At 42.9% G+C, this 12,711-nt stretch overlaps 1 protein-coding gene across 1 annotated transcript in view; it reads left to right on the plus strand.

Moving 5' to 3' along the window:
• Positions 1-7,250, plus strand: part of STK3 (serine/threonine kinase 3) — a 285,794-nt gene extending 278,544 nt beyond the window's left edge. The window contains exon 11 of the mRNA XM_065398610.1: positions 7,092-7,250. Coding sequence (XP_065254682.1) covers positions 7,092-7,250 — 159 coding nt within the window. The remainder of the gene's footprint in view (positions 1-7,091) is intronic.
• Positions 7,251-12,711: the final 5,461 nt, after the last annotated feature.

Raw genomic sequence — 12,711 nt, forward strand, 5'->3', positions numbered from 1 at the left:
GGTTCTTGCTGTCAGCCAGTTGAACTAGTGCCTGAAAAGATGCAAAACCTGGATGAAAAGCAGCAGGCTCTAGATTAATCCATGTAAAACAGGTGATGTTGCTAATAGGAGAAGAACACTATGAGGAGCTGATCTCACCCTCTATTGAGGATTCCCATACTCCAGAAATCACGCTACTGCACAGTCCTGGGCTTATATTGGACTCATCACTGCTCCTGTAAATACAGATAGCAACGGTGGATAGAAATGCCTTCAGCTACAAGGAGATTGTACCTGTTTCTGTCTGAAGAACTACCAAGTGTGGTCCAGGCTCTCATAATCCCCAGGTTATATTACTGATGCTCCTCCTGTGGTTGACTGTGAAGGCCTTAAGGAAATGCCAGCTTGTCCAATACCATACAGCCTAACTCTGTAGCTTTGGGTAATTAGATATTTACCTGAGCCCCAAATCTTTTGAGACCCTGATAATAAGGATATCCACATAAAAAATAACATACAGGACAAGTTAACAGAATGCATGAACAACCCTTGGGTGGCCGGAGGCCTATCCCTGAACATTTTTTTTTTTTAAGCGATAGGGGTGATTTTGACAAAAACCCAGAATTTGGCTATTTTTTCCCTTCAGTGACCCTTAGAAATTCCTTGGCTTGGCGAACGATTATTCCTTGTCTCTTGGCAGATGTAATGTTTAGAGAGAAGGGCTTCAGACTCTGGTGTGGCACCTAAAGAAGGTTGAATTTCCATGCTAGCATCATCCTGCAAGGAAGGATGGTCTAGCCTGGGATTCGAGATACTCTGTTCTGCTACAGGTTTCCTGCGTGACCTTGCATGAGGATCCCCTGTATGGTTGTGGTATGTGAGGATCTTTATTTTGAAGCTTTAGCTAAATAACTATGGAAGAATACCCAAGTTGCGCTTGTTCAGGGCTTTAGAAAAGCTCTTTTGTATTTTAATTGGTATCTTTTCAAATCTGCTCAAGGCCTTCCTACCTCCTGTGTTTAATTTCAGAATCCAATGCCATTATTAATAAAATAGACTGTTGGTTTGTTCTATCATTTTATGCCACACACTGTACCAATTTTCATCAAAATGTTGGCTCCTGTTGTAATTTGATCATGCCCAAACCTTTCTGACACATGAATGTTACAAATAATATTTGAAGGTCTCTTTTTTTCAAGCTCTTCAATTGTTCCAAATATCAAAAAAACAAAACCAGAGCCTTTTCTCCCATGAGACCCTGCTAGTCCAGTAGTTGATCCACTGCATTCTCTTGACAGTAAGTACAGAGGGAGTCACAGAATGGTTAGCATTTGGGGTTTCCAGTGGAACCTACTCTGCCTGGATCCTTCTCAAATGTTCTGCCTCTATGTGGGCAGTAAACGTACACAGGCTTTCTTGGAGCCTATCACAAACACGTTGGGAGACCAAGGCAGATGCAAGCAAATTTGCAGCCCTCTGCAAAGTAATTTAATTAGCCACCTGTCTGCAAAGTCCAAGATTCAGTGTGCCACCTTTCCCCCCCTTCTCTACTCCAAACTCCTATGACATATTGGCTGGGGGAAATATATGGGATGCGGCCAGAGCTGTCTTTCCCAGAGATGAAGCAGTTTAAAGATACTGTCAAATTAGTGGTTCCAAGGTTAAAACAACCTTTCTCATGTCTAGAAACTAACCTACTATCCTCCTGTCCCAGTCCATCCCATTAACATGAGAGCCTGGCATAAATTGGACATCAGAAAGCAATAAGAATTTAAAAGCAAACCAAATGTTTTGTACAAATGTCCTTCGTGTGGCTCATCCAATCCACTATCAGGGGAAGAAGATTCTTTAGAGTTCCATTGCAAAGTGCGTATAACACTGCTTATTGGAAGCCTACAAAGTAAAAGACCTTCCTTCTGCACAATAAAACTTAATGTACATTCAGTGCAATCTAGAGCTGAATTGTGGGTGGAAAAGCCATATGCCCTAGAGGAAAAAATAGAGAGAAATGTCCTGGTCCACAATGCACACTTTCACTAAATGCTCTAGGCTGGGGCTAGATACTCCACTCAGCTCAGGATGAAGGGGAGTGTTTAGGGAACTGTTTATGGCTCTGTGACTCTTTGCTGGCCAGCCCCACCCTGTCTAAAAGCAGTCTAAGGGATCTTATACCATGAGAAGATTGGTGTAGCATAGCTCCCCTCCACCAGGCTCCGATTCTGACATCTCCTTCCACCAGCATGCCCCCTATGCCAGGGAGGGGAGGAAGCTGGTGTAGGAACCGGCGTCACTTGCATTACATCAAAGATGATTGCTTTCCACAAGGAGAATTCTTGTGTGGGAGGGGATGAGGGCTCTGGCTGGGGGTGTGGGCTCTGGTGTGGGGCCGGGGATGAGGGGTTTGGGGTGCAGGAGGGGTCTCAGGGGTGGGCAAGAGGTTGGGGTGCGGGAGGCAGGGTGGGCTCGGGGGGGGGCAGGGAGTTGGGGTGCAGGAGAGTGTTCAGGCTGTGGGCTCCAGCCAGGCAGCGCTTACCTCAGGTGGTTCCCAGTCAGCGGTGCAGTGGGGCTAAGGCAGGCTCCCTGCCTGCCCCGGCTCCACGCGGCTCCCGCAAGCGTCTGCCATGTCCGGCTCCTAGGCACAGTGGCAGCCAGGCGGCTCTGTGCAGTGCGCGCTGCTCGCACCCACAGGCACTGCCCCTGTAATTCCCATTGGCCATGGTTCCCGGCCAATGGGAGCTGTGGAGACGGCACAGGGGGTGGGGGCAGTACACGGAGCCTCCCTGGCTGCCCCAGCGCCTAGGAGTCGGATATGGCGGCCACTTTCTGGAGCTGCGCAGAGTCAGGGCAGGGAAGGAGTCTGCTTTAGCCCTGCTGCACCACCGACCGGACTTTTAACAGCCCGGTCAGTGGTGGTGACCGGAGCCGCCAGGGTCCCTTTTCAACTGGGCGTTCCGGCGAAAACCGAATGCCTGGCAACCCTAGTGGGAAATGAGCAATCTATTGTCCTCAGATTTAAGAAGCTAGACAAGCCTGTCTTGATTACTGAGCTCCTAGAGCTTATCAGCATTTTAAAAGCTATCAAAATGTAATTTAAAGGCTTTTTGGTTTCCGGTGGCCTTCATGGCTCAATGCATAAGAACTCCTTTCTCTTCCTGCTGATGTTGGCAGCCCTAGGAGATTCTCAACAGCAAACTACATGGTAAATTATTTATGGCGATTTAAATTGTGAGCTGTTTGCAGTTAGAACTAAACTAAGAGCATCCACCTCCATTGCTTTTAGACTTGGAATCAAAAGGAAATATTTCCTGTTTAACTACCTTTTAATTAGTATCTTGCAAAATTTAAGGCTTTTCCATTCAGAGTTGTCCCCTCTTGTAACAGTAGTGCAAAATTAGAATGGTTTCAATTTCTTGGAGTTTTTTCACTGTAAAGTAATTGCTCAAGGAATTTTTGTTATCAGGTAGAGCAATACACTGCTTAATCACACAGGACTCTATTCAACAGAAAACAGGATTTCTGCCTAATCCTGTATAAATAATGTTGATGATAATCTTGATAGAAGAGCCTTTTTCTGCCTCCGTCAGTTGATCTCTAGACTTTGCTGATCATTCAGTTTGCTTTTTACCCAAACAGAGGGAAATTTCATGAACTGTTTCCCATAATTTTAAAAAAAGGGAAGCAAAATAAAACTATGTAAACTGAATTACTTCTGAATAAAATGAGGTTGAAAGACCTCTGTGAGACATCAATGATGTGTTAAAAATAACATAATGTGCAGCATACTTCATTTTGTGGGATGTCACTCATTTTAATCCCACAGTTACTTATATTCCACACAGTTTAGGTGTTCCCTTACTTTCATTGTTGAAAATTACTTGCATCAGATATAATGAACCAGGTTACTGAGACAATAGAAAGTTATTTACCCTAAAGGAACAAATCCCAAAGCATTTTAAGTTTCCTGCATGGCTAATTTTTTATGTACCACACTTAGCAGCTTTGTCCCATCTCATATCACATGTTTGGGCCTTGGCAGGTTGTTAGGTATGCTATGTCGTACCTTTAGTATAGGTGAGAAGTAATTATCTTTGAATTAACCAAGGAAGCTTATATAAAGGTCAGAATGATAGTTGTATGCAGTGGTGTTGTAGCCGTGTCGGTCCCAGGATATTAGACAAGATGGGTGAGGTAATATCTTTTATTGTCTCTCTCACCAACAGACGTCCCATCTTGTCTCTAGAATGATACTTAGCAGTTTGGGATTTCATGACAAAATGATTGTTTTATAGAGAGTTCTGTAAACACTGATACAGTAGCTTTTCTATAGCCATGCCTGCTTCAACGCACCTGATGTCCAATACAAGCCAATTCTGCTTTCTTTTTTCACATGAAGTGCCTTGCTTTTTTATATTCACTTCTCCCTTCCAGTGTTCAGAGTGGTATCCATTGATACACACAAGTATTCTAATGGATTAGATCCCTTCAGTGACCTGACTGAGATCATTCTGAAAATCCCTTATTCTTTGGATCTTGAAATTCACTTTTTTCAAATCTGTAATTTCCAGCCTAGCTGTCTGTGGTCTTCAAGGTGCATTTGTTTCGGTTTCCTTGCTCTGTTTCTGAGATTTAAATAAAAATGCACCCGTCACATTTCTCCCTGGCCCCATGTACAAAATCTTTTGTACAGCAGTAAATAACCGGTCTCAAACGATATATAAAGAGACCCAAATCCTCTTGGTGTGTTTATAGTGACTATCCGGAGAAGGCAGCTGAGTACCCAAGTCAGGGCCAGGGCCAGGGCAGACTGTAAAGATCATATGAAAACCTCATAAAGATCTGTCCTGAAAAAAAAGGTACACCCTACAGGCAAGAAATTATACTTGGATCCCACGATGTAGTTCCTTCACTTCTCCATGGATCTCCAAAGCTCTCCAACCTCTCACAAATGAGTTTCAAAAAGAAGAGTTAAGGAGAATTTGGAAAAATAGGAACTCCCTGTGCCCCCTTAGCTCCTGCAATTCTTTGGAGTCAGTTGCATACATGCCTATTAGGGCCATAAACCCTCTACATTGTACCCTAGATCCCTTTACATTGAACACCCATCCCAATCTTGCTCCCTAAAGAATGTCCCCACTCACATGATTTTTAAGATGCTACTTCCATTTAACAGTTGACAAAAACAATAAAACAGAAGCTTCTTCTCTCTTTCCCCCTAAATTAATGGGTGTCTTGGTGGCCTGGCAATAGTGACCACTTCCCCCCAACCCCTTTCTGGGAGTAGGGCAGGGCAACTTATCCAACTAGAATTTACTTAATCACTTAGGGGCCACTCCTTCCCTCAGTGGAAGCCCAAGTAGCGAGATGTGCAACTGGGAAAAGAATCCTCGCCAACAGGCCGCAGAGCACATTTGGGGTGCTCTGTGGCCAGCTGCAGCCTTGGATTTTCATAGTTGAAGATCTATTGGCCCCAAATGACTCCTTTGGTTAGAGCTTGGTTCGAGGCACACTGGAGTGTGCACCCTGGCTTGGGGCTCAGGTATCTTCCACCTGGCTCTTTCTGAAGAAATGGCAGAACTGTACCTGTTCTGCTATCATAGGACCCTTTGTCCCTGTTGAGGTGTGGGAAGGGGGGGGGGGGTATGATTTACCCTAATCAGTAACTCTTCCGTAATGTCTCATTTTCACAGAAACTTTAATGCTAGAATTGTCTTGCATGACATACTGCTTGTTTTGCTCTGATTTTTGTTTATGGTTTTTTATTAGTTCCTGCTTCAGTTCTCTCTGTGTCTAATTAAAGTTCTGACACTCCATTTTTCTTTACTACCATGTGTGATATAGTGTATTAGTACTAGTCATAACATAGGGAGATGGACTGTATATAGCAATAGCAGTGTTGTTAATTTGTATGCTTCAGATGCTGATAGAGTGATCAAAAGTAATATTTTATTCCCCAAGGAAAATAGATTAGACTGTATTGATGGAAAATTGCCCAGGATTCATGAACTCAATATTGACTAATAAACAGGTTGATTCAGGAAATGTGTTTTTCATTTTTTTTTTCTGACCTAGGCAATTGTTAGGTGGTGTGTTTGTTCAGCATGTCAGAACATTTACTTACATTCAGACAAATTATAGACTGTCCCTTATTAGGATGGGGATTTATGTAATTCATTAAATTCCTTCTGCCATCTGAACTGTGGTGATAATCTTCGCAACCAGTGAAGTGCAGTTGGCACAAAAAGGAATCTGACAGGAATGTGAAGGGCAGAAAGACATCTTGCTGCCTCAGGGCAATAAAAATGAACTTCACCATTATTTGTTTTCAGTTATGAAACTATGAACTATGGATTCTTTCCGGCAAGCAGAGGCATGGAAAGTAGTGCCTGCAATGCCCCACTGACTGGCAAGAATCCAGCTTTGGTTAGTCACACCAGTCAGCATTCAAATGAGTCGATTTCTTTGTAAATAGCCTCATTAGTATTAATTTTTAAAGGACTCCTGAGCAATTAATGACCCGTTCAACATTCTGAGAAAATGTTAATGTGCTGCTTAGAAAGAAAAGAGGTTGGTTATAACTAACTCCTTCCCATGAATTCAGGATGTTGTTTCATGTATTATTTATACACTCTGTTGGCAGTTTGCCCTGTGTAGATATGGCAGTGATCCATTGAGGAATACAAGAGCCTTTTATCAGTAGGTACCTTTGACTGTCTGGCATAGTACTATTTGTGGATGTTGTCTATCTTAGTATTAGGGCTTCCACAGGAGACTGTAGCTCAACCAGTCGTTTTTGATTGGGTGTGGTAATTATCCTGGATGCCATCATATCCATAGAATTACATCCATAAATTGGCATGCATGCTTTTTACAATCTAACTGATTCAACACAAGGTATATGTCTATTTGCAGGGTATACAGAAACTGCTTTGTATCAGATGCAAATGGGAATGTATGTACTTTCATGCTACTACACTAGTTGCTATTTTCGATACTTTGTTTTCACTTTGCCAAGGTAAATTAAACTAATGATTAGTATTAACAGTTATCAATCTTTGTTTGTTGTTGGAAGCAATTGTATTAAACAGCTTTGCTTTACTGTTTGTTGTTTACAGTTAAAAAACCTAAGTTTAGAAGAATTGCAAATGAGGTTAACGGCTTTGGACCCTATGATGGAACGAGAAATTGAAGAGCTTCGTCAAAGATACACAGCGAAGAGGCAGCCTATCCTGGATGCAATGGATGCAAAGAAACGAAGACAACAGAATTTCTGAATTTGTCTTACTCTCAAAGATAATGCTAGTAGTCAACATGGACACTTGTTAAATTGTAAATCGGAAGGAATTCTATAGTTATGAGAGGTGTTTTTAAAACTTTAAATTGTGCTAAAATAACCAAGCAAAGTTGCATCAGTGAAAGAACATGTATATGGTGTTCAGCAAAGACGGTGGAACACAATTAAACTCTTCTGTGCATTTACCACACTTCTATTTTCAAATATTTAATGTAATAGAAGTTTAATCTGTTTAGTGGTAACTGTGTTGTACAATGGGAGAGTGTTTAGGATACCTGGAATATTTTGAAGTGTTTCATGATTGTGCAGCACTACAGGGCTTTATGTTGCAATATATTTTTCTCCCATTTAGTAGCATATTTATTATATACTCGTAGGTGATTGTATTTATTTTTATGCCCATTTACTTTTTGAAACTTGGGGGGGAGGGGTTATTAGGATAGTTGTGGTGGAGAGCAGGGCCAGGTTAGTTTAAATTGAACGTGGGAATGTAATAAAAAAGAAACTCACTGCTATATTAAAGCCTTGATTCAGTGCAGCATTTATGCATGTACTCAAGTTCCATTGACATTGATAAGTTAAGCATGTGCTTAAGTGCTGTCCTGAATCAGGGCCTATGGTTGTAAATGAGTGACACAGTTGCTACACTAGAGAACATTCATATAAGGGCCAATTCTGTCACCCTTACTTACATTGAGTGGTCTCCTACTATGGAAGGAAACAAGTGCCTACTTAGTTTTAATTTTTCTATAGTGCAGGAGAAGCAACAAGTACAGTCACACCTATGGTATATACTTCTAGTTGCTATTGCAATTCTTACATTCTGACCAGTTTCAAACATCATTCTGCACCATAGTTTTGTAATGAAGCAACAGTTACACTTTTTGGCCAGTGTTTTTTACCTGGTTGGTTTGTAGTAGGTTTTTGTTTGTTGTTGTTTTGTATTGTAGACGTGTAGCTATAAGGGACACTAATTTAAAAGCCAAAGAAAATCAATGGAAAACCTGTATTAATCTGTAATAAGCCTCCAAAAGAAGCAAAACTTTGCAGTATTCCTAATCCTGCATTCATTGAACATTCAAAATTCCCATTGTCTTCTGTAAGAGTTTTGGGTGCATAAGGAATGCAGGACCAGGCTCTTGTTAATATCCGTGTCCATTTTTTGTCTCTGGTTCATGCATGTAAATATATGGTAGGTGAAATATATCACATTGCAATAAATACATCAGTCATTTGTATGAAAATGTGATCCACTTTCTGAACCATCGACTGTGGTCACTATTAATATTACTATTGCCACAATTTTTGCCTTTTGCCTAATTAACATTATTGTGGTATTCGGGTATTTCCCTAGAAGTCAGACATAACGATAATTACTTGCAAAATGCAGCTATACAGATTTTAATGGTGCCCATGGTTACTGGCATCCTTCTGTTACATGTTTTCTGGAAGTTAGTAAACATCTCGTGTCTCTTGGCATTTACTGTAGTCAGATGTGGACCATTTATACTGAACCATGAGCCTTTGGAAACCATGCATTATCTTTATACAGTCTAACTAAACAAGGAAAAAATAGTTTTAAACTGATCAGCATATGTCTGACCCTTCTGGGACCAATTCTTTTTCTGGAGTTGTATATGGCCATTGTTATCATTTTTGTTCTACTTGTGTGTGTGTGTGTGTGTGTGTGTAATTCCAACCTGTAAATCATAAATTCAAATACATTTTAACTGTGGCAGTTGGAACAACTGACCCTCGTATATTCATAATTTTTTAAAAATGTGTACTACCTTTTGAAAAGAAGGAAGGAAGTAACCCTTAAGAGAGATCCATAAAACATACAGTAAATCAAGATGCCCCAACATTGTGATTTTATTGCCTCACATCTAAACAAACAATGAAGTGATGCATGGTAAAATCTAATATAGTTTATGAAAATGACAGCATAGACTTCTGAATATAGACCTGTTATTTCAAATTAATTTCTAATTCTTTGCTTTATCTCTTCTTTAAATTCATTGATGTGTACGTACAAACGCAAAGATATAATATATGAAAAGAATGTATGGAAAGCATAGACTCATCAAGAAGGAGAGAGCCTTATTTGCCCTTTCCCAATGTGCCTTATAGGCAATTAACGTCATTGTCCAACTATAGCCTCTCTGCATCATTGCTAACTTTCTCTTCCCATATTTTCTCCCATTTGCTCCACCAAAAATATCATATGTTGGTTTTGTATGTGGTAGCATCATCGGATTACACACTGTGTTCAGACTTAGTGCCTTCTGGAAATTTTTCCAATTTAGTGCACACCGTGTGTAATACTTACCCAGAGGGGGCCCAGGTTAAAGGCCACTAGACAGGCTAGAGCTTTTCTAATGACATCTGAAAGGCATGAGGGCATAAAGCGCATCCCTTCTCTATCTGCAATCTACCTGCAAGCCACACTTTCTCGCCAAATGAAGCAACCCAACTGAATTTTACACATACACAGGAGAAAAGCCAAAAGTCATGGTGAAAATTGAAAATGGAATAAGCCACCTGGGATGGTGAATTTCATGGCTTCTGAGATATTGTAACTTAGATGCAGGAATTTTCTCTGTCCAAACTTGATATCCCCCAACTAATATAAAATTCAATAACTCTGATGCCTGATGCAATGAGTGAAAAGCCTCTCAGACTTCAGGGGGAACTAGATCAGAGCCTTAGTTATGTGCAAGAAGTAAAATCTAGAAATAGGTTTTACATTAGAGAGGGGGGTACTTTTATGTTGTTTTTTCTCCTGTTTATTTACTAAATCATAGCATCCATTTTCATGACCACATTTATCTCCACTGAAGAATGAGCATTTTCTGTAAAGGAAATCAGGTAGCACGCTAAATAAGACATTGTAACATCAAGCGTTTCAGAAAATCCAGGAGAACTACTGACACATTAAGATTCAGTAAAATTTTAACCCAGCATTTTCTTTTTTTGCTTCCCATTTTGTATGTTTAAGTTTAGTACGTAAAAATCTCTGAAAAATAATTACTTATCACTAAACATCTGAATAAAAACTTATTTTTCGCTTATGGGTGTTGTGTTGTTCACTCCATATCAAGCTAAATCATGTTAATGCTAGTTATTGACATTCACTTAGTGTGCTTTAAGTTTCAAATTTCAAAACATTGCTTCCTTTAGTGCTAGGGGCCTGACTTTCAGAATTGCTGAGTACACTGAACTCCAATTGAAGTCAGTGGTACTCAGCACCTCTGAAAATAAGGTTTTGAAACCCTATCCAGCTCAAGGTATCCACGCAGGCATGAGAAGCTGGATACTGGTGCAGGAGGTGGATAGTTTATATAGGACATAAATAGTAGATCAACCCAAGTCTCCCCTGTTTGGGAATTAAAGAGGTTCCCTGGGGGTGAAAGTTCACGTAGTTTCTCTCTTGCCCTGTAGCTCCATATGCTAGACCTGTCTCGCTGCCTCTTCCCTACAGGGCTGTTGCAGTCTACAGGCATTACTAGATTGCTAGGGCTGGAGTAACCACACTATATGTGATCCCCTCCCTCTCCCCCCAGAAGAAGAAAGGGGCAGATCTTGAGTCAAACTTTGTTGTATCCCACCCCCCAGATACAGGAGGCTGGAGAGGTAATATTGAGAGATGCTACATGTCACAATTTCAAGGAACTGCACCTTTGCTCCCTGCCCCCCTCCTCCATGGTCTGCTCCAGGAATACTCTCTTGGGGCTCAGGCCTTTATCCGTCACCTTTCTCTGGACAGGGACCTGCGTCCCTCAATCTCCTGCCCAGGGGTTAGCCTTGCTGCCCCCTTGCAATTGCACTGTGATTATCTCTATGCTAGCCTCACTAATGTCCAGCCCTACGCTTTTCTTTCTCTCCAGGAGCTGTGACCAATGTAAGCCAGTGCTTATAAGTGACCAAACAGTTCTTCCAGAGCATGGTACATTTATTTAAGGATAAAAACATGCAGAGAAAACAAAACAATAAAAAGATCTAAATGCATATTTAAATGTACCAGAAGTCACTCCTCAGGCTTTGGGGATCCTGGCAGGTTCAAGTCCTTCCAACCCTTCCTGATAGGGTTGCCAACTTTCTAATTTCAAACACCCTTGCCCTCCCCCTTCCCCAAGGCCCTGCCCCACTCACTCCATCCCCCCTTCCTCCATTACTCGCTCTACCCCACCCTCGCTCACGCACTCATTTTCACCAGGCTGGGGCAGGGAGTTGGGGTACAGGAGGGTGTGAGGGCTCTGGATGGGGGGGCAGGCTCTGGGGTAGGGCTGGGGATGAGGGGTTTCGGGTGCAAGAGGGGGCTCCGGGATGGGGGATGGGGGCAGGGGGTGAGGGCTCTGCGGTGGGGCCAGAAATGAGGTGTTCAGGGTACAGCAGGGGGCTCCAGGCTGGGGAAGGAGGCTGGGGTGTGGGAGGAGGTGAAGGCTGCAGCTGGGGGTGTGGGCTTGGGTGGGGCCAGGGAGGAGGGGTGCGAGTTCCAGGAGGGAGTTTTGGTGCAGGAGGGTGCTCAGGGCTGGGGCAGGGGGTTGGTGTGTGGGAGGGGGTGAGGGGTATGGGCTCCAGGCGGCGCTGACCTAAGGTGGCTCCCAGGAAGTGGCGTCACGTCCCCCTGGCTCCTAGGTGGAGGCACGGCCAAGGTGCTCTGCACGCTGCCCCCGCCCACAAGCACAGCCCCCACCACTCCCATTTGCAGTGATTCCCATCCAATGGGAGCTGCAGAGCCGGCACTTGGTGAGGGGGCAGCATATGGAGCGCCTGTGGCCGCCCCTCCGTCTAGGAGCTGGACATGCCAGCTGCTTCCTGGGAGCCACATGGAGCAGGGCAGGGAGACTTTTAATGGCCTGGTCAGCAGTGCTCACCAGAGCCGCCAGGGTCCCTTTTTGACCGGGTGTTCTGGTTGAAAATTGGACACCTGGCAACCTTACTTCCAGAGGGTTTGGCCTCTCCTTGGACATAAGTTCATGTCCATTTGTTGAAACAAAATGGAGGCCCTTCTGTCAGGTTAAACTCAGCCTTTTGTACCAGAAGCCCTTTCACTGGTCAATTTGGGTCCTTTGTACCAGTCTGAACCAGTATATGCAAACCACCCCTGGAGGAGGTACTTCCCTGCGCGCGCGCGCGCACACACACACACACACACACACACACTCTCTCTCTCTCTCTCTCTCTCTCTCTCTCCTGGAAGAGCTGTGGTAATCGTCCTTCATGAAATAGGCTACAATCCCTATCCTGCAATGATACACATAACCTTTGTAAAGTTAATACAATGGTTCCCAAAGCTACTGCATGTGGTTGCAGTATCTGTTATGCTACCCATGTGTGTTCAGGGGAGCATCTCTCTTCGCCATCACTACTGTGTGGGGACATTCCTCATAATAGAAATGGGGCATTCACTTCCCCCTCTTGTGTGTGGATCTGTTTGG

The sequence above is a fragment of the Emys orbicularis genome, chromosome 2 (genome assembly GCF_028017835.1).
Source record: "Emys orbicularis isolate rEmyOrb1 chromosome 2, rEmyOrb1.hap1, whole genome shotgun sequence".
NCBI classification, from domain to species: Eukaryota; Metazoa; Chordata; order Testudines; family Emydidae; genus Emys; species Emys orbicularis.